The 26,734-nt window shown below is 37.7% G+C and overlaps 1 protein-coding gene across 1 annotated transcript in view; it reads right to left on the reverse strand.

The window, feature by feature from the left end:
- Positions 1–25,690, reverse strand: part of CD53 (CD53 molecule) — a 31,897-nt gene extending 6,207 nt beyond the window's left edge. Inside the window, exons 1-5 of the mRNA XM_024742080.1 lie at positions 25,489–25,690; positions 8,442–8,521; positions 7,362–7,550; positions 5,218–5,292; positions 4,548–4,643 (exon numbers count right to left, since the gene is read on the reverse strand). Coding sequence (XP_024597848.1) covers positions 4,548–4,643; positions 5,218–5,292; positions 7,362–7,550; positions 8,442–8,504 — 423 coding nt within the window. The 5' untranslated portion in view covers positions 8,505–8,521; positions 25,489–25,690. The remainder of the gene's footprint in view (positions 1–4,547; positions 4,644–5,217; positions 5,293–7,361; positions 7,551–8,441; positions 8,522–25,488) is intronic.
- Positions 25,691–26,734: the final 1,044 nt, after the last annotated feature.

Raw genomic sequence — 26,734 nt, forward strand, 5'->3', positions numbered from 1 at the left:
CACTTGCTTCAGCACTTCCTCTTTCTGGGTCAAGGGCCCCAGTGCAGGCAGAGGGGAAAACACACACTTAAAGGGAACAGAGCCAGTTCAGATCTGACTCTCAGGGCTTTGGCTCCAGCAACTTGGATTAGACCCTGCCACTGATAGGGCAGTGATGATCACTGAGCAGAGGGGAAGTTCCACCTTACATCTGGGTCTAGATCTAGTCCTTCCATCTCTAGCCCCACTCACCACCAAGGTGATAGCTGTCAGCACACACTAAGGAAAGATGTGACTTGCATCCACATCAAATCCAGCTCTCCCACCAAAGGCTTTGGACATGCATAGTCTATACAGGGACACTCCCACATAACAACACCCCTTCAAGACTGCAATAGGTAACTCTTTCACCTAGATTAATAGAGACAGAGACAGTTAAGCAAAATGAAAAGGCAGAGGACCTGCTCTCAATTGAAAGAGCAAAAGAAAACCTCTGAATAAATAAATAATGCAATAGAAATAATTTACAGATAAAGAATTCAAAATATTGGTAATAAAAATGTTAACTGAATTAGGGAAAATAAGAGATGTACACAGTGAAAGCTTTAGAGGGGAACACAAAAATATAAAAAAGAAAGAAAGAAAGAGTATACAGAGTGGGAAGGAAGACATAAAACTGTTTTTGTTCACAGGTGATATGATCATCTATGAAGAGAATCAGAAAGAATTGACAAAAAAAAAATCCTGGGACTAACAAGCAATTATAACAAGGTTGCAAAATATAAAGTTAATATACAAAAGTCAATTGCTTTCCTATATTACAACAATGAATAAGTGGAATTTGAAATTAAAAACACAATACCATTTACACTAGCATCCCCCAAAATGAAATACTTAGGTATTCAATATAAATCTAACAAAATATGTACAAGATCTTTATGACACTACTTAATAATGAAGTGATCACTGAAGAAATCAAAGAGGAAATAAAAAAATACCTAGAAACAAATGACAATGGAGACACAACGACCCAAAACCTATGGGATGCAGCAAAAGCAGTTCTAAGGGGGAAGATTATAGCAATACAAGCCCATCTTAAGAAGCAGGAAACATCTCAAATAAACAACCTAACCTTGCACCTCAAGCAATTAGAGAAAGAAGAACAAAAAAACCCCAAAGCTAGCAGAAGGAAAGAAATCATAAAAATCAGATCAGAAATAAATGAAAAAGAAATGAAGGAAACGATAGCAAAGATCAATAAAACTAAAAGCTTGTTCTTTGAGAAAATAAACAAAATAGATAAACCACTAGCCAGACTCATCAAGAAAAAAAGGGAGAAGATGTATGAGAAAAAAACTCATAAAACTCTGATGAACAAAATAGAAGAAGAACCAAGTAAATGGGGAGATATGCCATGTTCGTGGATAGGAAGACTCAATGTTAAGGTATCAGTTCTTCCCAACTTGATCTATAGATTCAGTGTTACCCCAATCAAAATCCCAGCCAGTTATTTTATGAATATGAACCAACTGATTCTAAAGTTTATATAGAGAGGCAAAAGACTGAGAATAGTCAATACAATATTGAAGAAAAAGAACAAAGTTGGAGGACTGATGTTACCCAGCTTCAAGGCTTACTAAAGCTACAGTAATCAAGACAGTACGGTATTGGTGAAAGAATAGACAAATAGATTTAGAGAGCCCAGAAACAGGCCTGCAAAAATATAGTCAAATGATCTTTGACAAAAGAGCAAAGGCAATACAATGGAAAAAAGATAGTCTGTTTAACAAATGGTGCTGGAACAACTGGATATTCACATGCAAAAAAAAAAAAAAAAAGAGAGAGAGAGAGAAAGAAAGAAAATATCTAGACTGAGACCTTACACCCTTCACAAAAATTAACTCCAAATAGATCATAGACCTGAAAGTAAAACACAAAACTATAAAAATCCTAGAAGATAATACAGGAGAAAACCTACATGACCTTGATTATGAAGATATATTTTTAGAAGAAACACCAAAGGTATGACCCATGAAAGAAATAATTGATAAGCTGGACTCAGTTAAAATTAAAAACTTATATTCTGCAAAAGACAATATCAGGAGAATTAGAAGACAAGCCACAGACTGGGAGAAAATATTTGCAAAAGGCACATCTGATAAAGGATTTTTGCCTAAATATTTAAAAAAAAAACCTCTTAAAACTCAACAATAAGAAAACAACCAACCTGATTAAAAAATGAACCAATGACCTTAACAGACACCTCACCACAGAAGATACACAGATGGCAAATAAACATATGAAAATCCGCATTATACGTCATCAAGGAAATTAAAATTAAAACAATGAGCTACCAGTACACACCTATGAAGGTGGTCAAAATCTGGAACACTGACACTAAATACTCATGAGATGTGGAGCAACAGGAACACCCATACATTGCTGGTGGGAATGAGAAATGGTACAGATGCTTTGGAAGACCATTTAGAGGCTTTTTACAAATTATACATACTTTCACCAAATGAACCAGCAATCATGTTCCTCAGTATTTATCCAAAGGAGTTGAAAAGTTATGTCCACAGAAAAAAAACTGCTCATGGATGACTATAGCAGCTTTATTCATAATTGCCAAAACTTGGAAGCAACCAAGATGTCCTTCAATAGGTGAATAAATAAGTAAACTGTGGTATATCCAGAAAATGGAATATTAACATTAAAAGTAAATGAGCTATCAAGCCATGAAAAGACATGGAGGGATCTTAAAAGTATATTAGTAAGTGGAAGAAGTCAGCTTGAAATGATTATAGACAGTATGACTTCAACTATATGACATTCTGGAAAAGGCAAAACTATGGAGACAATAAAAAGATCAGTGGTTGCCAAGGATGAGGGTAGGAGGAGGTATAAATAGGCAGAGCACAGAGGATTTTTAGGGCAGGGAAACTACTCTGTATGATATTATAATGATGCACATATGTCATTATAAGTTTGTTCAAATGCATAGAATGTGCAACACCAAGAGTGAACCCTAATGTTAACTATGGACTTTGGATGATAATCATGTGTCAATGTAGGCTCATCCTTCATCTAAAAAAATGTACCATTCTGGTGATGTTGATAATGGGGGAGGCTATGCATTTGTGGGAGTATATGAGAAATCTCTGTACCTCCCTCTCAGTTCTGTTGTAAACCCAAGACTGCTCTAAAAATATAAAGTGTTTGGAGCTCCCCTGGTGGATCGGTGGTTGAGAGTCCGCCTGCCGATGCAGGGGACGCGGGTTCGTGTTCCTGTCCAGGAATATCCCACATGCCGCGGAGCGGCTGGGCCCGTGAGCCATGGCCGCTGAGTCTGCGCGTCCGGAGCCTGTGCTCTGCAGCGGGAGAGGCCGCAGCGGTGAGAGGCCCACGTACCACACACAAAAATAATAATAAATAAATAAAGTGTTTGTTAAAAAGGAAGTTATTATCTTTATATTTAATTTTAAATGATATAATATCTATTATTTGCTTTAATAAATACTAGCAAAAAAAGTATAGAGGGTTAGCTAAAACAACATTGGCAAAATGTTGACTATTGAAGCTGGGTGATATGTACCCAGAGATACATTTTTCTATTATTCTCTTTTCTTTTGTATAAGTCTAGAAATTCTATAATAAGAAGGCTTCTAAACAGGATTTTAAAAAAAAAAGAAAGAAAGAAAAAGAAAGAATTGGGGATCCAGAAAGGTTAAGTGACTTTTCCAAGACTACCCAATCCTGGTCTCTGGGCTTTAATTCCTGTGCTATTTCTTTTTTTTTTTTTTTTTGCGGTACGCGGGCCTCTCACTGTTGTGGCCTCTCCCGTTGCGGAGCACAGGTTCCGGACGCGCAGGCTCAGCGGCCATGGCTCATGGGCCCAGCCGCTCTGCAGCATGTGGGATCTTTCCGGACCGGGGCACGAACCCGTGTCCCCTGCATCGGCAGGTGGACTCTCAACCACTGCGCCACCAGGGAAGCCCTGTGCTATTTCTTTTACTCCACACTAAGCAGGCATAGCAGGGCCACAGGTGGCTCCATGTGGTCATAATGGTATTGTCTGAGACACAAGCTGTGCCAGTGTCATGCTGGCCCCCGACCCCAACACACCAAGGCAGGAGTTAATATGTATGTTTGTTGGTGGGTTAGGGTATGACGAATGGGGTGCTGGTGAGCTAGATAACAAGAATGATTTGGGCTACTCAGGACTTCAAAAGAGATTTCTTGCATTAAACAATTTTTGTTTTCAGAAAAATTTTGGAAAATACATAAACGAATCCAGTATAACATGTTTGGGTCTTTCTTACATCTTAGTAAGGCTTAAAAAATGAGCCTGAGTGGATGAAGGGTAAAAGAGAATGTAGACAACTTTGTACCAATCAAGCTGATTCCTGTGCTCTCCTGTTTGTGATAGCCAAACATTATTCTTAACCTAGGAGCTGTGGACCTTAGATTCTGAAACTTTCATGAAAGGAAGACCCGTCTAGTCCCCAGGGACTGAGGTTGGAAAATTATGTCTGGGCTGAGCTGAGGAGAATTCCACTTGTACTCACAAATGACTGGATGGAGTCCCATGCCGCCTTGGTGCTGTTGTCTGAGTAATATTGCTGGATGCTGTCAGTCAGACCCTCAGCCACATAGTCATTCAGCTGGGTGGGGCACATTCCAGCAGAGAAGACATTGTAAAAAGCAAGTGAGTTCAAGGAACAACGAATTTCTAATGTAGGCTAATAAAATGGTTCCATCTGCTCCTCCCTTCCAAATGGTCTCCTCAGAACTAGGAAGTGAGGGGAGGGAGCTTATATATAGGAAGAAATGCTGAGGATGAGATGGCATTGAAGGAAGAAGTACACAGTGGTCTCTTGTCCTTCCAGAACTCTGGTTTTACAAAGGAGGAAAACGGACAATCGAAGCATGAGTTCTCTTAGGCACTGAGACAGATATTCTGTACTGCCAAACACATGGAGAAAAGTAAATAGGTAAATAGGAGGAAGATAAACTTGCTTTTTTACCATTCTTCCTATTCATCCTTCAAAACAGCACTCAAATGCAATCTCCTTCATGATTTTTTTTCTCTCCCCAATTGCAATTAATCCCTCTTTCCTTCATCCTTCTACTTTGATTCTAACTCTATTATAGGACTTATTTTGTGCCAATTTCTTCTCCACTGCACACTACCCACTCTTAGCAATACAACAATGAGTCTGATTCTCTATAACTTACCTTCTGTTCATACACGAAGAGCAGGATGGCCAAGGTCACCTCAGAAAGGAGGATAATCAGCAGCAGGACAAAGAACTGGGGCAAAGAAGAGAGATGCTCACAGCACTGATCCTCATGCCTCCCCCACTTCTACTCCACCCTGGGAGCATCCAGGCATGTCTCTGCACATGTGCAGGAGGTTCTGTTCCTGCCTGTTTGAGCCTTCATAAGCTTTCTCTTGTTTTGTGAGGAATATTTGTTCTTTTCCTACAACTATACTCTAAGACTCTAGAGGGCAGATCAGCTGTCTTCAAACTTTGTTCTCTTCTTCCCATTGTGCTTCTACCCATTGTGCCCACTGATGTGCATAATGAATAGGCAACACTATTTGTTGAATCAATGAAGAAGTTTTAGCATCAGCCTATTGAAACAACTGAGCAAAAACCAGTAAACTGAACCATGTGTCTTTAGAATTTGGGGCCTGGTCCTTTCTGCAAGCAAAGGGCTTTTTTAGGGTGGAGGAAGGTAATGCTAGAGGTTGAGAGGAGCCCTGTACAGATGGGGAGAAAATGTGCTCTAATCATGATCTTAACTCATATTTATCTCCAACTCTAGGTGCTTATGCCAATCACAATTAACAGAAAACACATTTTCACTTATTCACTTTCCTTCATTTTTTACCCCAACACAAATTTTGACTACTTAAAACCTTTTTCCCAAGTCTATAATCTTCCATCTTTTGCCACTAGTCTGGGAACTATCTGAGAACAAGGACTTTCTTATTCTATCCCCTTTTGTTTTCTTTTTTAATTAATTAATTTATTTTTGGCTGTGTTGGGTCTTCGTTGCTGTGTGCCGGCTTCTCATTGCAGTGGCTTCTCTTGTTGCAGAGCATGTGCTCTAGGCACATGGGCTTCAGTAGTCATGGTTCGCAGGGCTCTACAGTGCAGGCTCAGTAGTTGTGGCACATGGGCTTAGTTGCTCTGCGACATGTGGGACCTCCCTGGAGCAGGGCTCGAAGCCATGTCGCCTGCATTGGCAGGTGGATTCTTAACCACTGTGTCACCAGGGAAGCCCTCTTATTCTATCTTTTGACTCCAGTTTAACAGTTCACCCATAATGGAAAGAAGATTAACCACATGACTTGAGGAAAAAGAAAGGTGATTGGGAACCCATATTTATGGATAGAGTGGCACTGTTATACCGAGCTCTGTTCTGAGCACACCAGAGGAATGAAGAGCTCTTCCTCCATAGATCTTACAGGAAAAACCTAAGTCTAAAGGTGTTCCTTAGGATAGGTAACTGACAGGGAGCAAGTGAAAAGCTCTAGCATCTCTCATGTTAGACCTCAATATCTGCAGCCTAGGCCTTCACCCATTTGGGTCACTCAAACTATGGTGTAACTAGTGCAGATATCAGATAGGTAAGCATCCTCTGCCATTTTAGGAGGGTTACAGCACTCAGAAGAATCTAGAGACTATATTTTCCATCAGCTAGTGACTCTGAGTCAGATCCTGGAAATATATACTAATGTGAGGAGGATTTAGGCAGATGGATGACAGTTGATTTCAACCAGATATAAATAAGAAATGGGGGGAGATAAATTGGGAAATTGGGATTGACATAGAAACACTACTATATATAAAGTAGATAACTAATAAGAACCTGCTGTATAGCACAGGGAACTCTACTCAATACTCTGTAATGGCCTACATGGGAAAAGAATCTAAAAACAAAAAAAGAGTGGATATATGTTTATGTATAATAGATTCACTTTGCTGTACACTGGAAACCAACACAACATTGTTAATCAACTATACTCTAATAAAAATTTTAAAAATAAAATAAATGATGAAATCTATAGGAAAAAGAAAGAAGAAATAAAAGTTATGAAGGCAAATTATAATGATAAGGTCGTCATTAACAGTGTAAAATGGATGTCAAGGAGGATAACAATGCCCTCTCTTATCTATCCCTAGGACCGCAGTCAAGAACAAAATACTACTGGTCTAGACAGAGTGGACTGACCTGAGGTGCCAATTTTATGTTCCTATGATTTCCCTGCACTAATAGGTGAGTTGCCAGAAAATATCTTGCTTGTGGCTTAAGCCAAGGCATCATGTCGCCCCACTTAGGGCACCACATCAACTGTGAGAGTAACTCACCGACATAAGCAGGCACTTATTCTCCTTGATGGATCCCATGCAGCCCAGGAAGGCAACCACCATGATAATGGAACCCACGATGACAAGCACATTGCCCAGCGTGAGAGAGGGGAGTTTATGGAAGAGCACTCCAAAGTTGTTATGGATCAGGAGGTAGATCCCAAAGCCCAAAATGCAACAGCCACAGAGCTGAAAGGAGAATCACATAACATTCTGAAATAAAATATGGTCCTTGAATATCTCCTCATACTCACTTACATGAGATTATAATCACCTTTTTCTATTGGTTCTACACAACAAACTCTTTACCCAGATTTCCCCATGCCCTTAGAAAAAAAGTTATCATCTCCTGTGATGTCCCACTCATGCCTCATCCTACCCATATCAGATACCAGGGAAAGCTCATTCCTATGGGTAACACAGTATCTTCAGGCTTCAGATTCCCACTCTTGCTTCCAGATCTTCATGATTCAGATCCCTACTCCTTGTTCCCTCAAGTACTTATATATGGTCTTCCCTTTGGAAACCACAACCATGTAATGGGAATACCCTGGTTGAGAAGTTCATCTTTCTTGGCAGAAAACTAGAGAAGCCAAACTTTTAAGAATTTTCTCATAGAAACATGAGTACCAACCTATCCTATGTCTGAAATTCAATTGCTTAATCTGTTATAGTGACACCTCCCCAGAAAAGGTGACTTCCTTTTCAATCATCTATTCTTTCCAAGGGGTTAGGTTTGGGCATCGGGGGAGCAAGAAGAAAAGAGCCATTAAATACAAGGAATGTAGAGTCTTAGGTTTCTGACCCATAGATGTCAGCAGTGAGCAGTAATAGCCTAAAGCTCCCAGAGAAACAGTATCCTCTACTGCACTGGTATCTTTCAATTTTGCAGGCTTATATTATGGCAGGATGGAAAGAGGGGAGAAAATTATCATCCCCTTCTTCTTAGGCTGTGTATACTGCACCTGACCTGGGCATGTGTGGGTTCCACTCCACACCAGGCTCTTCAGGAGAGGAGAGAGAAGTAAAGTGTAGCTAGGAAGAGGTGAGTTCAACCATGCTCAGAAGAGACAGACTTACCCAGAAGATCAAATTGAAGAAAAACAGGACATACTTCAGCAATTTCAAGCTACTCATGCCCATGCTGAGATATTCTTGCCCTAAAATGTAGAAGGAAGAAAAGAGGACATAAGTGACCTGGCTCTGCAAAGTGGCACCAGAGATCAGAGGACACATATGTCCAGGGTTCAAGGATCTCCAGCATCACCTTGGGTTTGAGCTGTGAATCTTTTCTGGAAAGTTTCCCCAAACTTCTTGCTCTTTTAGTCTCTGAACTGAGGAACCAATTGGTTCATCTTGGACACCACGTTTGTTTCAATTCAGCAAGCTAAAGATGCTTAACATTAAATTAAGCACTCTAGAAGTAAGCAATAGACCCATTCTTAGAGGAGGCTGAGTCAGTGACACATACCATGTCAGTGCTCAGGGACTGAAGGAAGCCCTGGGATCAGGGATAGGCTGGTCATTCAGCTGTGGAGGTCAGTGACTTGATCCACCAGTTTCTTATATACCCTGAGATGCATATACACTCTACATTTGGTCTATGAACTTCTCCACATGAAAATGTGGGGAACATATCTATGCCTCATTCATCCTTCTACTGAAGAAACATATATGGTGTTTTCTGTTCTAAGTGCTGTGGGAGATATAAACATGACTAAGCAATAGCAATCCTCCAGAAAATGTCAACCTTACAGCAGAGATAATATTGAGCAACAAATATCCAGTGAAGAAACAAAAAGAGATTACAATGAGAGCTTGAAATTTTTAAAAATATAATTTCATTTTTCAGTGACGACATCAGTATCCACAGTCTGGTCCTCAATTATAGAGATCCAGATACACAGTTTTGAATTTTCTCTCAGAAGTAATGAGTTTCTGTATAGTGACTCATATTTTAAAACTGCACATAAGACTGATATACAAAGCAATAAAGTCAATTTTTGTTTTTTCTCCCATTAGAACTATGCTTTTTCTAGTGCATACATTGCTTTTATAATCCATCATACCTTCATTGCAGTGTCAAGATACCCAGAAATCAGATAGTCTTAAGTGATAGTTCATTCAGGCTATAAATAAGCCTGATGAGGTACTTATGTTACATAATAGAGTAATCTTCTCTGTTAAAAAGGTCAAATACTTATATCTATCTCACACCATTTTCCTATTTCTTTATTTTGTCCTTCTCTTTTCCCTTCCTTCTTATCTTGACCCTCAGAATTATTCTTAATTGTTAATAATTACTTTAAACAAGTTAAAATAAAGGTAGATTTTAATTTTATTTGGAAATGCTTAAGAGGTAAAAAAATAAAAGTATAATGATTTACTACATAGGCTTTGAAGTCAAAGTTGAAGTCAACTTTCACCTATGTCACTGAACAGGTGTGTGAGATTTGTAAACCTACTTAACATTTCCAGTTACAATTTATCCCTGTGTAAAATGAGGTAATACTTATACATTATAGGGTAGAAGTAAAGGTTAAATCATCTTACCAAAGAGACTGATGTATGACTCAATAAATGGAACCCATGTTTATTTAGATGGATTTGAGTATTTTCCAGACCTCATAGTCAAGAGTTAACTGCTCAAAAAGACTACACTCATTTGAATGTGTTTATTTGAATGTCACCTCCTTCATCAATCTGGCTGAAAATCTTTGTATTTCCATGGCAGTTAGTACTGTTCTTTGGGACTTGACATATTCAAGTCTATTTCATTACCTGATATTGCCTGTGCAAAGGGCTATTGTAAGGAATCTCAAAAATTTGGAGATAAGGACTGGTAAATTTTACATCTTAAGAGTTAAATTAATTAAAATTCTAGTTAAACAAATAATTTATCCATAGATATATCTTAGTCTGGGAGATACTTGGTCAATGTACAGAGAAAAAAGAACAAAGCTGGGATTATAACCCTCCCAGACTTCACACGTACTATTGCGTTGGCCAAAAAGTTCTTGTGGACTTTTCTATAAGATTTTATCCATAAGATCAATACAAAGTTACAGTAATCAAAACAACATGGTATCAGCCCAAAACAGATACATAGGTCAATGGAACTGAATAGAGAGCCCAGAAATAAATCTATGCTCCTATGATCAAGTAATCTATGGCAAAAGAGGCAAGAATACACAATGGAGAAAAGACAGTCTCTTCAAAAAGTTGTGCTGGGAAAACTGGACAGCCACATGTAAAACAGAGAGGTTAGAACATTCTCTCACACCATATACAAAAATAAATGCAAAATGGTTTAAATACCTAAATGTAAGACCAGAAACTATAAAACTCCTAGAGGAGAACATAGGCTGAACACTCTCAACATAAATCATAGCAATATTTTCTTGCATCAGTCTCCTAAGGCAAAAGAAATAAAAGCAAAGATAAACAAATGAGACCTAATTAAAGTTAAAAGTTTTTGCACAGCAAAGGAAACCATCAACAAAATAAAAAAACAACCTATGGGATGGGAGAAAATATTTGCAAATTATGCAACCAACAAGGGGTTGGTATCCAAAATATATAAACAGCTCATACAACTCAATATCAAAAAACCAGATAATCCAATCAAAAACGGGCAGAAGACTTGAACAGACATTTTTCCAAAGAAGACATACAGATAGATGGCTAACAGGCACATGAAAAGATACTCAGCATCATTAATTATTAGAGAAATGCAAATCAAAACCACAGTGAGGTATCACCTCACATCTGTCAGAATGGCTGTCATCAAAAAGTCTACAAATAACAAATGTTGGTGAGGATGTGGAGAAAAGGGAATCCTTGTACACTGTTGGTGGAAATGTAAATTGGTGCCACCACTAAGGAACTATGGAGGTTCCTCAAAAAACTAAAAATAGAACTACCATATTGTCTAGCAGTTCTACTCATGATTATATACTGAGAAAAACCAAAAACTCTAATCCAAAAAGATAATTGCACCCTAAAGTTCATAGCCTATTGGCTCTTGAAAATAGCCAAGACATGGAAGCAACCCAAGTGCCTATCAACAGACAATTGAATAAAGAAGATATTGAATTGAATAAAGAAATATATATATATATAATATATATATTAGCCATAAAAAAGAATGAAATACTGCCATTTGCAACAATGTGGATGGACCTACAGAATATTGTGCATAGTTAAATAAGTCAGAGAAAGTCAAATACTATATGATATCGCTTACATGTGGAATCTAAAATATAATAAAAATAAATGAATATGCAGAACAGAAACAGATTCATAGATATAGAAAATAAACTTGTGTTTACCAAATGGGAGAGGGAAGATGGAGGAACAAATTAAAGGTATGGGATAACAGATACAAATTACTATATATAAAAAATACATAAGCAGCAAGGATATACTGCATAGAACAGGGAATTATATGCATCATCTTGTAATAGCCTATAATGAGTATAATCTGCAAAAATACTGAATCACTATGCTGTACACCTGAAATAACACAATATTATAAATCAACTATACTTAAATAAAGAAAGAAAATCCATAGTTCTTCTGCATATTAACAACAAATATTCAGAACTCAATTTTTAAAAAATACATTTACAATAGCATCAAACTATGAAATATTTAAGAATTAATCTTACAAAAGATGTGAAACATCTACACACTGAAAACTAAAAACCAAACATAAATAAACAAAAAAACATTGCTGAGAGAAATTGAAAAAGATATAAATAAATGGAGAGATATACCATGTACATGGGCTAAGAGACAGTGCTGTTAAAATGTCAATTCTTCCCAAATTTATCGATAGATTCATTGTAATTGCAATCAATGTCACAGCAGATATCTTTGTAGACATTTGAATATTGATTCTAAAATTCACTTGGGAATGCAAAGGTCTTAGAATAGCAAAAACAAATTTGATAAAGAACAAAGGTGGAGGACAAGCACTACCTGATTTTGCTACTTTCTATGAAGTTACAACAATAAAGAAGGCAGAGTATTGGCATGAAAATAAACAAATAGATTAATGGAACAGAATAGAGAACTAGACATATGTGAACAATTGATTTGCAACAAAGATAAAAAGTTAATACAACAGAGAAAGGATATTTTTTTCAACATGATACTGGAACAATTGGATATTGCAAATATGCAAAAAAATGAATTTGGATACATATATCTCAAAAATTAAGTAAAAAATAGTTCATAGACCTAAATATAAAACCTACAACTATAATACTCCAGAAGAAAATATAGGAGAAAATATTTGTAACCTCGATAGGCAAAGAATTCTCCGATAAGGCACCAAAAGCACAATCCATAAAAGAACTGATAAATTAGACTTCTATAAATTTTTTTTAAAAATTCTGCTCTTCAAAAGATACTGTTAAGAGAAAGAAAAGACAAGCCACAGATGAGGAGAAAATATTTCCAAATCACATATGAGATAAAGGGTTTCTATCCAGATTCCAAAAAGAAGTTATGGGAACCTCTGACTTATAGGAAGTAGGTCAGAAGCACAGGTTACAACCTGGGCTTGGGACTGGTATCTTAAATGGAAGGAAGTCTTGTGGGACTGAGCTCTTTACTCATGGAATATGATTCTATCTCTGAGTAGACAGTGTCAGAATTGAGTTGAATTCTTGGACACTCTGCTTGTCTCCAAGAATTGCTTGTTAGTGTGGGGAAGCCGCCTCACACACATATATTGGAATTAGGTCCAGGAAGCTAATTTACAACCTAGAGCTCTAACAACAGGTGAATGGATAAATAAACAGTGGTATAACTATATAATGGTATACTACTCAGGAATAAAAAGGAATGAACTGTTGGTACACTCTAGAGCATAGATGAATCTCCAAATGATTAAGGTGAGTGAAAGAAGCGAGACAAAACAGGAGTACCTAATGTGTGATTACAGTTATATAACATTTTAGAAAATGAAAACTATGGCAAAAGAAAGCAGATGGATGATTGCCTGGGGACTAGGGTAGACGAGTATGGCATGGGGTAAATAGAGGGGGAGCAGGGAAGGACAAGAAGAAGAGATCACAAAAGACCATGAACAATATTTTGTGAGTGATGAATATGTTTATTACTTTGAATGTAGTGACGGTTATTTTATTTTATTTTTTTAGGTAGCTACTGCGTGCGGTTGGTATTCTTTTCCTATTGCTGTCACAGCTTAGCATCTTTCTTTTAATTTTTGAATTTTATTTTATCTTTTTATACAGCAGGTTCTTATTAGTGATCAATTTTATACACATCAGTGTATACATGTCAATCCCAATCGCCCAATTCATCACACCATCACACCCACCCACCCGTGACTTTCCCCCTTGGTGTCCATCTGTTTGTTCTCTATATCTGTGTCTCAATTTCTGCCCTGAAAACTGGTTCATCTGTACCATTTTTTCTAGGTTCTACATATATGCATTAATATACAATATTTGTTTTTCTCTTTCTGACTTACTTCACTCTGTATGACAGTCTCTAGATCCATCCATGTCTCAACAAATGACCCAATTTTGTTCACTTTTACGGCTGAGTAATATTCCATTGTATATATGTACCACATTTCTTTACCCATTCGTCTGTCGATGGGCATTTAGGTTGCTTCCATGACCTGGCTATTGTAACTAGTGCTGCAGTGAACATTGGGGTGCATGTGTCTTTTTGAATTGTGGTTTTCTCTGGGTATATGCCCAGTAGTGGGATTGCTGGATCATATGGTAATTCTATTTTTAGTTGTTTAAGGAACCTCCATACTGTTCTCCATAGTGGCTGTATCAATTCACATTCCCACTAACAGTGCAAGAGGGTTCCCTTTTCTCCACACACTCTCCAGCATTTGTTGGTTGTAGATTTTCTCATGAAGCCAATTCTAACTGGTGTGAGGTGATACCTCATTGTAGTTTTGATTTGCATTTCTCTAATAATTAGTGATGTTGAGCAGATTTTCATGTGCTTCTTGGCCATCTGTATGTTTTCTTTGGAGAAATGTCTATTTAGTTCTTCTGCCCATTTTTGGATTGGGTTGTTTGTTTTTTTTAATATTGAGCTGCATGAGCTGGTTATATATTTTGGAAATTAAGCCTTTGTCCATTGATTCATTTGCAAATATTTTCTCCCATTCTGACGGTTGTCTTCTCATCTTGTTTGTGGTTTCCTTTGCTGTGTGAAAGCTTTTAAGTTTCATTAGGTCCCATTTGTTTAGTTTTGTTTTTATTTCCATTACTGTAAGAGGTGGATCAAAAAAGATCTTGCTGTGATTTATGTCAGAGTGTTCTTCCTATGTTTTCCTCTAAGCGTTTTATAGTGTCTGGTCTTACATTTAGGTTTCTAATCCATTTTGAGTTTATTTTTGTGTATGGTGTTAGGGAGTGTTCTAACTTCATTCTTTTAATGTAGCTGTCCAGTTTTCCCAGCACCTCTTGTTGAAGAGACTGTTTTTTCTCCATTGTCTATCCTTGCCTCCTTTGTCATAGATTAGTTGACCATAGGTGCGTGGGTTTAAATCTAGGCTTTCTATCTTGTTCCATTGATCTATATTTCTGTTTTTGTGCCAGTACCCTATTGTATTGATTACTGTAGCTTTGTAGTATAGTCTGAAGTCAGGGAGTCCGATTCCTCCAGCTCCGTTTTTTTCCCTCAAGACTGCTTTGGCTATCCAGAGTCTTTTGTGTCTCCATATACATTTTAAGATTTTTTGTTCTAGTTCCTAAAAAATGCCATTGGTAATTCAATAGGGATTGCACTGAATCTGTAGATTGCTTTGGGTAGTATAGTCATTTTCACAATATTGATTCTTCCAATCCAAGAACATGGTATATCTCTCCATCTGTTGGTATCATCTTTAATTTCTTTCATCAGTGTCATAGTTTTCTGCATACAGGTCTTTTTTCTCCCTAGGAAGGTTTATTCCTAGATATTTTATTCTTTTTGTCACAATGGTAAATGGAAGTGTTTCCTTAGTTTCCTTTTTAGATTTGTCAGCATTAGTGTATAGGAATGCGAGAGACTTCTGTGCATTAATTTTGTATCCTGCAAATTTACCAAATTCATTGATTACCTCTAGTAGTTTTCTGGTGGCATCTTTAGGATTCTATATGTATAGTATCATGTCATCTGCAAACAGTGACAGTTTTACTTCTTCTTTTCCAATTTGTATTCCTTATAAGAATTTGTCCATTTCTTCCAGGTTGTCCATTTTATTGGCATAGATTTGCTTGTAGTAGTCTCTTAGGATGCTTTGTATTTCTCCAGTGTTTGTTGTAACTTCTTTTTCATTTCTGATTTTATTGATTTGAGTCCTCTCCCTCTTTTTCTTGATGAGTCTTGCTAATGGTTTATCAATTTTGTTTATCTTTTCAAAGAACCACCTTTTAGTTTTATTGATCTTTGCTATTGTTTTCTTTGTTTCTATTTCATTTATTTCTGCTTTGATCTTTATGATTTCTTTCCTTCTGCTAACTTTGGGTTTTGTTTTTTCTTCTTTCTCTAGTTCCTTTAGGTGTAAGGTTGGACTGTTTGTTTGAGATTTTTCTTTTTCCTTGAGCTGGTTTGTATAGCTATAAACTTCCCTCTTAGAACTGCTTTTGCTGCATCCCATAGGTTTTGGATTGTCATGTTTTCATTGTCATTTGTCTCTAGGTATTTTTTGATTTCCTCTTTGATTTCTTCAGTGATATCCTGGTTATTTAGTAGCAGAGTTTTTAAGCATCCAACTGTTTGTGTTTTTTATGTTTTTTCCCCTGTAATTCATTTCCAATTTCATACCATTGTGGTCAGAAAAGATGCTTGATATGATTTCTATTTTCTTAAATTTACTGAGGCTGGATTTGTGACCCAAGATGTGATCTATCCTGGAGAATATTCTGTGCACACTTGAGAAGAAAGTGTAATCTGCTGTTTTTGGATGGAATGTCCTATAAATATCAATTAAATCCATCTGGTCTATTGTGTCATTTAAAGCTTCTGTTTCCTTATTTATTTCCATTTTGGATGATCTGTCCATTGGTGTAAGTGAGGTGTTAAAGTGCCCCACTATTATTGTGTTACTGTTGATTTCCTCTAACAGTTGTTAGCAGTTGTCTTATGTATTGAGGTGCTCCTATGTTGGGTGCATATATATTTATAATTGCTATATCTTCTTCTTGGATTGATCCCTTGATCAATATGTAGTGTCCTTCTTTGTCTCTTGTAACATTCATTATTTTAAAGTCTATTTTATCTGATATGAGTATTGCTACTCCAGCTCTCTTTTGATTTCCGTTTGCATGGAATATCTTTTTCCATCCCCTCACTTTCAGTCTGTATGTGTCCCTAGGTCTGAAGTGGGTCTCTTGTAGACAGCATATATATGGGTCTTGTTTTTGTATCCATTCAGCAAGCCTGTGTCTTTTGGTTGGAGCATTTAATCCATTCACGTTTAAGGTAATTATCGATATGTATGTTCCTATGACCATTTGCTTAATTGTTTTGGGTTTGTTTTTGTAGGTCCTTTTCTTCTCTTGTGTTTCCCACTTACAGAAGTTCCTTTAGCATTTGTTGTAGAGCTGGTTTGGTGGTGCTGACTTCTCTTAGCTGTTGCTTGTCTGTAAAGCTTTTGATTTCTCCATCGAATCTGAATGAGATCCTTGCCAGGTAGAGTAATCTTGGTTGTAGGTTTTTCCCTTTCATCACTTTAAGTATATCATGTCACTCCCTTCTGGCTTGTAGAGTTTCTGCTGAGAAATAAGCTGTTAACCTTATGGGAGTTCCCTTGTATGTTATTTGTCATTTATCTCTTGTTGCTTTCAATCATTTTTCTTTGTTTTTAATTTTTGCCAAGTTGATTACTATGTGTGTCAGCGTGTTTCTCCTTGGGTTTATCCTGTATTGGACTTGCTGCGCCTCCTGGACTTGGGTGGCTATTTCCTTTCCTATGTTAGGGAAGTTTACGACTATAATCTCTGCAAATGTTTTCTCTGATCCTTTCTCTCTCTCTTCTCCTTCTGGGGCCCCTATAATGCAAATGTTGTTGCATTTAATGCTGTCCCAGAGGTCTCTTATGCTGTCTTCATTTCTTTTCATTCTTTTTTCTTTATTCTGTTTCTCAGCAGTGAATTCTACCATTCTATCTTCCAGGTCACTTATCCATTCTTCTGCCTCAGTTATTCTGCTATTGATTCCTTCTAGTGTAGTTTTCATTTCAGTTATTTTATTATTCATCTCTGTTTGTTTGTTCTTTAATTCTTCTATGTCTTTGTTAAAACTTTCTTGCATCTTCTCGATCTTTGCCTCCATTCTTTTTCCGAGGTCCTGGATCATCTTAACTATCATTATTCTGAATTCTTTTTCTGGAAGGTTGCCTATCTCTGCTTCGTTTGGTTGTTTTTCTGGGGTTTTATCTTGTTCCTTCATCTGGTACATAGGCCTGTGCCTTTTCATCTTGTCTATCTTTCTCTGAATGTGGTTTTTGTTTCAGAGGCTGCAGGATTGCAGTTATTCTTCCTTCTGCTGTCTTCCCTCTGGTAGATGAGTCTATCTAAGAGGCTTGTGTAGGTTTCCTGATGGGAGGTACTGGTAGTGGGTAGAGCTGACTGTTCCTCTTCAGTTTTTTTTTTAGAGGAAAATATACAATAGAAATATAAAATAGAAAATATATATATAAAAAATATAAAAAATATATAAAATATAAAAAAATATATAAAATATAAAAAAAATTTTAAAAATATATAAAATATAAAAAATAGAAAATAGAAAAATAAATACAACTTTATTTATTTATTTGTTTATTTTTTGTATTAAAGTATTGTTAATTTACAGTGTTTGTAGTTATGGTTTTATGCATGTATACATATGTTAAAAGGTCCTTCCTAATTTGCTCCTGTCCATCTCTCCAAATTTATAACAACGTTCTTGGTCTTATACTTTAAAATCTAGCAAGTAACATTGAATACTTTTCTCCATTCTTCCTTCCTTACCTTTGCTCAGCAGTCCTTTGCTGGAATTTGCCCCTTTCTTTCCCTGTGACCCCTTAATTAGGTTAGCTACTAATCATCCTGAGTCTCAGCTCACTAGACTGTCAGCTCCTTGAGGGATTCATCTTTGAATCCTCGAGGCCTAACACAGTACCTAATTACACTAAAAAAGTAAGATGGTTGAATGAACAAATGACTGGAAATTTGCTCATTAACTCTAAATTATTCTGTGTAGTGGAATGAACATGACACTGCAGAGTGAGGAGCTTTGGGCTTGAGATTTATTGTGCCATTAATCTAATCTTTTAGACATTGAAAATAACCGACCCAGAAGAAGACTGGGCCAGATGCCTCCTAGAGTCATCTCATGTCCAATATCTTCAGATCCTGTGACAGCTGCTTCAGGACCCTGTAATCTAATTGTCCACAGAGCACCAACTAATGAGGTGCCCACAAACCTGTGGATATCCCCACTGATTCTTTCCTTCACAGACAGGAAAAAGAACCTCTTTCTCCTTCCTGATTTTCCACTTAGACTTGCACCAAATGGAAGGAGAAAAGCCGCCCATTTTGTGAAGATCGTTACTACTTTTACCATATGCAACAATGAACCCAGTTTTTACATAAATCAAGAGAGAATTCCCCTTTCCTTTCTTCACTGTAGCTGGTCAGTTATTGAGTTTCCACCCCTTCCAACCCCACTGGAAAAACTGACACCCCTCTGCAGTCAAAATCTGTGACTAATGTGGCCCTGTGAAGAAAGCCCCTGACGTCAGTTTCCAGGAAACCTCCGTGACTGAACTGCAGTTAATTGCAGCACCTCCCACACCCAACGTGGAGGCCAGGGAGGAAGTTCACCCTTTACTAATTTTCCTCCAAGCAAAGAGCTCAGGCTGATAAGCTGTCTCATGGATTTCTAGTTCAATCTCTTTCTTTTCTTTAACCCATACTTGCAGGTCATCTAATACAGTCTTGAAGGTAATCAAGCTTAGAAGTGGCTAAAGTTGGACAGAACTTTCAAGAAACTATCAATTCTTGCTCTCCAGCCTTATCTGATCCAATTTTAGATTTGGAGCCACAGCAAGACAGCTTTGGTGTTACACGGACTATTAGATTTATGAGATGTTAATAAATATTCCTCAAACAAACAAACAAAAACAAACAAAACCATAGGGAATGAGAGGAATCCATGGTCAATAATTTTGGAAGTGAGATTAAATAAAACATAAAATAATGAAGAGTTTTTTAATGAGTGACTTCTGTGAAAACTGATATGTACTAATGTACATTGTGGGTGTTTAAGAGAAAAGTCTACTTATATAACTACAAACCTATTCATATATTACAGGTTACTTATTAACAGCTCAGAGAACATAGTGTTCCATGGAACACAGTTTGACAAACACTAGTAATGGATGCGGGCAAGTTTAGTTTTGAATTCTAGCAGTGGTACATACCAGAAGTATGGCCCTAGGCAACTTCCTTAATCTCTCTAACTTTTCCAATTTCCTCATCTTTAAAATGGTGATACATTAATACATACCTCATAGGTTGTTCTGAGAGTTAAATGAGATAATATTTCCTGGATGGTTCAGTATCAGAGTGCCTGGTTCAGTGAAAACTGAGGAAAAGATCAGGTTCAGAGCTTCCCTAACAGTCAATTCTTAAGGGTGACTCTGAAATTTCTGCTAGATTTTCAGGAATAAAATACATTAGGTGCCAGAACACCTTTTTAGTAATCCTTTGCTTGTTTCATTTTTTGTAAATATCTTTTTTAAAAAGTTTTGTGTGTTCTTGTGAAAAAATTTAAACCATAAAGAGAGTACAAAGAAAAAAACATAAAATCTTCTGAAACTCCACATCCCAGAGATAACCACCATTAACATTTTTGGTGAACATCTTTCCAGACATTTCTTGATATACAGATCTATTTGCTAATTTACATAGAAGAACATGTAATGTTCTTACATCCAGCAAGGTAAGTATTGGCTTCCCATTTATTCCTACACAGAGTCTGTGGAGGTCTTTAATTCATCACTGAACAATATTGGGGCCATTATTAACATAAGTTTTTTTTCTAAATAGGAAAGGAAATCTGTTCTCCATAAGGGCTCCCAAATTATGGCCGTCTTGACAAAATAAATTTAGATAAATGATATAGTTCACTGAACTCTGCAAAATGCCAAGATCTTCATAAATAAATTTTATTTATAATCCTCATATCAACCTCGTAACTTAGGTGTCAATAGCCCCACTTTTCAAACAGGAAGTCCAAGACAGACAGCCTATGTAACTGGCACAAGATCACCCAGCTAATAATCAACAACGACAGGGCACAGGCCAAGGTCTTTCAGTCTCCCAAGCCTACGTTCCTTTCATTGTCCCAGGTTCTGAGTTCTTACCTCCCACTTCCCAACTCAACTCCCCCCGCTGCAATGTGATGAGCCTCCAGGAGGACTCCTTCCATCTTTCTGTCTGAACCCCTGTGAGCAGTGGCTGAGGTAGGATATGGGTTTTGTGTTTCTGTCTATTCATGGAGTAATAAGTAGTTACAGGGGAAAGGGTGATACTAAAATTAAACCAAATCAAACCATCAACTTTCATGTATTAGTTTCCTCTCACCTCTCCATCACTTTGTCAAAGGAATGTGTCTGTCATCTTATTCTTCCCTGAAATTGTGTTCAGATGAAATTTTCCTTTCAAGGCTGTCCTCAAGGGAGAGGAATTGGTAATTTATAAAAGAGAGAAAGAAGGAAGAAGCAAAGAGAAGAGAAGAAATGAGGAAAAACAAATCCAGATGATCTTGGGGGTCTCATTTTCCTCCATTTGGGAGCTTAGGAAGATCATCACTCAACAGAAAAATCATAGATGCTCCTAGCAGCTGAGCTGAGACAGGGACTTATATAACAAGGGCTCTCTGTAAATCAGGAACAGTTACATAAAACAGTTACCATTGTTCCAGAGTCAGTGGACTAGTGGTTCTCTTTCCTTAGCATAAAATATGTAGAATTTTGCTGTGGAGGTTCCCTGTCCTAGAGACCTGTCCATGGTGTGTTCAGGCAAGCTATGCCCACGGTGGACAAGGCTCTCTGTCGGATAGTGAAAGCCATTTCTGTGATATTCCTCACAAAAGTTGGAATAGCCTAAATCTAGTCACAAGGAAACATCAGAAATACCAAAATGGAGAGACAGTCTAGAAAATACTTGCCTGTACTCTTCAAGAATATCAGCATCATGAAACACAAAGAAAGACTCAGGAACCGTTCCAGATAGGAGACTAGAGAGACGATGGTGTAAAACAATGTATGATCAGAGATTTCCCTTGGCTGTAAAATATATTAGTAGGCAATTGGTGGAATCTGAATAAAATCTATAGAGTGGTAATAGTATTGTATCAGTGTTAAAACTTGATTTTGATCATTGTAAAGTGGATATATAAAATGATGTTTTCGTTTGTAGAAAATACACACTAAAACACTTAAGGGGAAAAGATATCATGTCAGCAATTACTCTCAAATGAGAAAGCTGGAGAAGGATAAAGAAAATGTGATAAAATGTTAATATTTGAGAAATCTGAATGAAGGGGATTCAGAAATTCTTTGTATTGTTTTTGTAACTTTTCTGTAAGTACAAATTTTTGTCAAAGTAAAAAAAAAAAAGTTGAACATAAGTAAATGATCTGAAGGATACCTATCTTGAAATCATTACGATTTAAGTCCCTCATGGTATAAATACTGTGATTCTACAATAACTATGTTTAGAAGAATAAACCATGGGATAATTCTTTAAGGCCTCTTTTGTTCCTAATATAGAGTAAATATTAAGCCATGAGTTCAAATTTACTTGAACAAATTTTAAAAGATGTGAGTTATCAAAATCATTTCTCACCTTTATTCTTTAGTTCTCCTGAAATATAAAATGTCAAACAAAAGTTTGACAAATTAAATAAATATTAAATACTTGATTTGTTAGCATATTGATTTCAGATCATCTGGATTTATAGTTAAGTTGTATTTTCATGTCTACCTATGTTAAAAAGCACTAGAAACTTCTTTATGTGAACAAATAACACAGTTTAATGATGCCTATTTAAAAAGAAGTCTATAAGAAAAGGTGTATAGTGTAGTGTGGAGAAAAGAACATTTCACAGAGACTCAGGAAACATTCTAGATAACTAGTTAAGTAATTTTATGACTTTGGACAAGTCACCTGACCTGAAAAATATACAGATTGGAATGTTATAATAGCAGAACAGGGCTCCCACTATGAGTTGGACAATTTATTTAAGCCTAAATAATCTCTAAGTTCCCTTTAAGTGTCAACTTCTAACACTTGGAATATAGTGCATTTATTTTAAATGTTTGTGGAAATGTATCCTTGTGGCTGAACAACTTTTGGCCATAGCTAGGATGTATTGTTGCTACTGCTTGGGTAGGAACTCTACTGTGTAATGGGAAATGAATAGAGGAATTGCCTCTATATCCCAGCACAGAGATGGATGGCCTGAGGGCTCACCCACTGGCTTTGGAAAAATGTTATCTTCCTCTTTCAGAAGGCCTACTTCCAGACGGCCTTCCCAAACTGACCACCCAAGCACCAGTTGCAATCCTCTGTCCCAGCAGCCACCCTGGAGACCCACTCTGCAGAGCTGTCTAATGTCTCTGCATTAGACATTCAGTGCTCTGCACCTGCAGTGGCAGCTGGGTCCTGGAGGTTCCTGAAGGCAAGTGTCCAGTCTCTAGGCCCATGGTGATCTGCACACATTGGATGCTCACTCGGTACAGGAAGTACTGTAGGCTGACTATTTCAGGAACATAAACCAAACCACCATGACTAAATCAACACAGCATTTCCGGAAACAGAAGCTGAGAGAAAGAGAATGTCTGTAATCTTGCAAAAAGCTCCACCTTTCACTTAAATCTAGGGGGAAAACCTAGGTTGAAGAAGAAGAAATCTGACTCTCACCCTCATTTCAAGCCACATTCCATCAAGCCTGTCAAGTGGAGTTTTCAGGCATAGCTCCATCCAGGGCTGGGCTTGGGACCCTCCTGGTTAGAGATCTTGCCTTCCACTTTCAGGTGTTGGGGTTCCAGAACCAAGTAGGAGAAATTTCCTACTTCCTGTGGTCCTGCAACCATGGTTTGTTATAGTCCAATCTCATTTTCTTACTCTCATTTCTAGCATGCCTGGGTGTTCACATTTCTTTGAGTTTGCATATACTGTGTCTTGTCTGAAATGCCATTACCCCCAGTCTCCATAGCAAACTCATCCTTCCCTGAAAATGAACCCAAGCAGTCACCTCTCCCAGGGAGTCTTTGGCACACTCCTGAACTCCTACATTTTGTGCACACACTTGCTCCATTATAGAAAAGTTCACATTGTGTCATACTTTTGTATTGCTGTGTCTGTCCTTCATGTTACTCTACAAATGCTTTGAAATTGATAACCACATCAGTTATCCTTGGGTCTCCAGTGTTTAGCATATGCCTAGCTGCTGGCATGTCGCAAAGTAGGAGTGAGGAAGTTTAAACAGACCTCAGGTCCTAGTCTGAAGCCCTCTGCACGGTCAGAAGTCAACCTGAGGACATAAGAAACTAAAGACCAACAAAGTTTGAGGTTTCCAGCGTGTGTCTCTTGTCAATTACCAAATGCAAGGTCACTTAGATAGTAGTAGATGTAAAAGGCTGGGCTTTGAATCATTCCTTGCTGGTATAAAGGTGTCCAATCCTTTCATTTAAAGGTTAAATACTCTAACTGGCCTACACAGGAAACATCACAGGAAATCATGTTTCAGTTCAGCCTCTGCTCTAATTTAACCACAATTTCAAAATAGTGCAGATTCTGGCAGAGATTGAGAAAGCAAAACTTCTTTGTTTAGCCAGCAGCTAAGATTCTGCTTTTGTTCAGTTCTCTTCCAAAGCCCTTGCATACATATCTGATATTTCTTATCTCCCAAGGGAGTTCTTTAAGGGCAAGATTGTTTTTTGGACAAATATCTTCCTTCTACTTTGCCCCTTCCTCCCAGGCACAGTGCCTGGCCCTAGGAGGTACTTAACATCTGATTATTTTTTAAATTCAAAGTGCAATAGTCCCTGAGGTGCTTTGGGAATCTAGAGCCCTTTTCCCTATTCCCATGCCTCATTGTTAGGTGGGTGAGTGTGGTTCTAGGGGACTTTACTCTCTATTCCCAGTAAGATCCTTGCAAATATTGGAAGGAGAAAGCTTTCATCTAGAGCTCCCTGTGGTAACCTTACCCCCAGTGACTATAGTGGTTACAGAAAGCCAGGACCAAAGCTTAGCTATCACTTTCTGAGTCCATAAGACCTCAATTATTAGTTATGGGACCTGAATTAGAAATCATTGCAATATCAAGTTTGTTTTGCAAGTCATGCAAAGTTGGTGCACGTCATATTATATTTATCAATATTCTTGTTTTGAATACTAAGGATAATTTTATTTGGGGGAAACCTGAGGATCACAGTGGTCTTCCTGCCCTTTAAAAACAACAAATCTAAGCATCTCTTAGTGGTGTCTAGCTTTTACTTCTCGAAATACAGGTTCTGAGCATGTCCTGTGTCCTTGACTCTGAGTTGGGTATTGTGATTTATATCAGTCCTTCTGTTTAGTGTCTCTGAGGAATCACAGTGGGAGTCACTAACTTTACTTTTGAAAATTTCTCAGATGAAGAAGATCTGCATCTCCCAGCTACCTTTTAAAATAACTATGACTGTTGGTTCTCTGCTCACTTTAAAATCACAAGACAAATCTTCTGAAGACCAGCACATGTAGGAAATCTCCCCAGCTTCATCTTGTACAGATGGCTCTGGTCAACAGAAATGACCAAACCCAAATTCAAGTTCTGAAGCAATTTAAGCACATAAATGCCCTGACCCAAAGAGATATCAGATAATGGGAATCCAGTTAATTGAAACTCCTTCCAGCCTGATTGCCTTTTGAGGGTCACTAGAATCTTGTTCATAATTTTACTACCTGCAGTAAATATTTGCAAAAGTTTCAGGAAATTGTAGTTACTAGAGAGGTATACAGAGACTCCTAAGAAGATACCCTAGCCCACATAATATGGTTCAGGTCCCTGCTCTCAAACAAGATTAAAATATCACCAATCTTACCTTTTGCAGGCTCTTCTCCTCAGTCCTTTAGGCAGAATTGGTGATTATCAATGAGGCACCAAGACAAGGCTGGTAACACGGATGTTGGGGCTATTTGTGTAAAAGGAGAAGTGAAGGGGGAATAAATGTGATCACACTGTGATGACAGGAAGCCCAGATGAGGAGACAGAGGAAGTGGGGCTGGGCCCGCCCTCTTTAGCCTCAAAGATACAATCCTTCCCCCGAGGCTTTTTAGAAGCTTACTCCACAACCCACCCAAATGTCTAAACCAGTTTCTCTGCAACTCAGGAAAATCTCAACGACCAAGTTGGTTCAGGCAGGAATCTGTGAGAACTGGTGAGTTCTGGGGAGATTTTGATATTGTTTTTTGTCTAGAAAAGGGCAGTGCTTCTCAATCAAGGTGACATCTCAGAATTACCTGTGGATCTGTTCAAGGATAAGTAGGCCTGACCCCACCATACTTCTCCAGTCCCATTCAGGTAGACAGACTGGAGTGGAACCCAAGAATCAATATTTTAAGAAGTTTTCTAGGACTGAGACTTAGGAATGTCTCTTAAGCCACTCTACCTTCTCTCCACCCTCCCTCAAACTACCTTCCAGAAGATCTGTAGTCTCCAGTTTGATTGGGTCACTATTTTCAGATTTCCATGTCTCAAAAGCTGGACTGTCCTTATGTAAGGGTACTGTCAGGAGCAAACTCCAAGGCACAATCGAGTGGGCACTAGTAGAAATGATTTGGTTAGTAGAGGGAGCTCCAGGTTTAGAGTCCCAACATCTGGGTTTCCGTCTCAGCTTTATTTCTGTTAGCTGTGAGATACTGAGAAACTCTCAACCTCTCAGCTTCAGTTTATTAATAGTAACATCCAATAATAATTCTACTATCTTCCTTTGCCCTGAGACATTAAGATTCTGGAATAACTTCTGGCCAGGGTTGGCTCATGGGGAAAGCTGAGTTAAGCAAAGAAGAAAATGTTCTTTACTGCAGACTGTGCTGTGTCAGTCCTTAATATTCTCTTAACATTCCCTAAATATGTAGCATTTCCCAAACTTGTTAGATTATAGAACAATGTGTGTGTGTGTGTGTATGTGTGTGTGTGTGTGTGTGTGTGTGTGTGTGTGAGGTATTTCTCAGGGAACAATTTTTCAGTGTAACTATACTTCAGGAAAGGCTGTTATAAACTCTCCTCTCTTCAGCTAGCATCACATCTGAGAAATCATTGCCCCTCACCCGAGGCTGCTGTCACAC

The sequence above is a fragment of the Neophocaena asiaeorientalis genome, unplaced genomic scaffold (genome assembly GCF_003031525.2).
Source record: "Neophocaena asiaeorientalis asiaeorientalis breed wild unplaced genomic scaffold, Neophocaena_asiaeorientalis_V1.1 scaffold35, whole genome shotgun sequence".
Classification (NCBI taxonomy): Eukaryota; Metazoa; Chordata; class Mammalia; order Artiodactyla; family Phocoenidae; genus Neophocaena; species Neophocaena asiaeorientalis.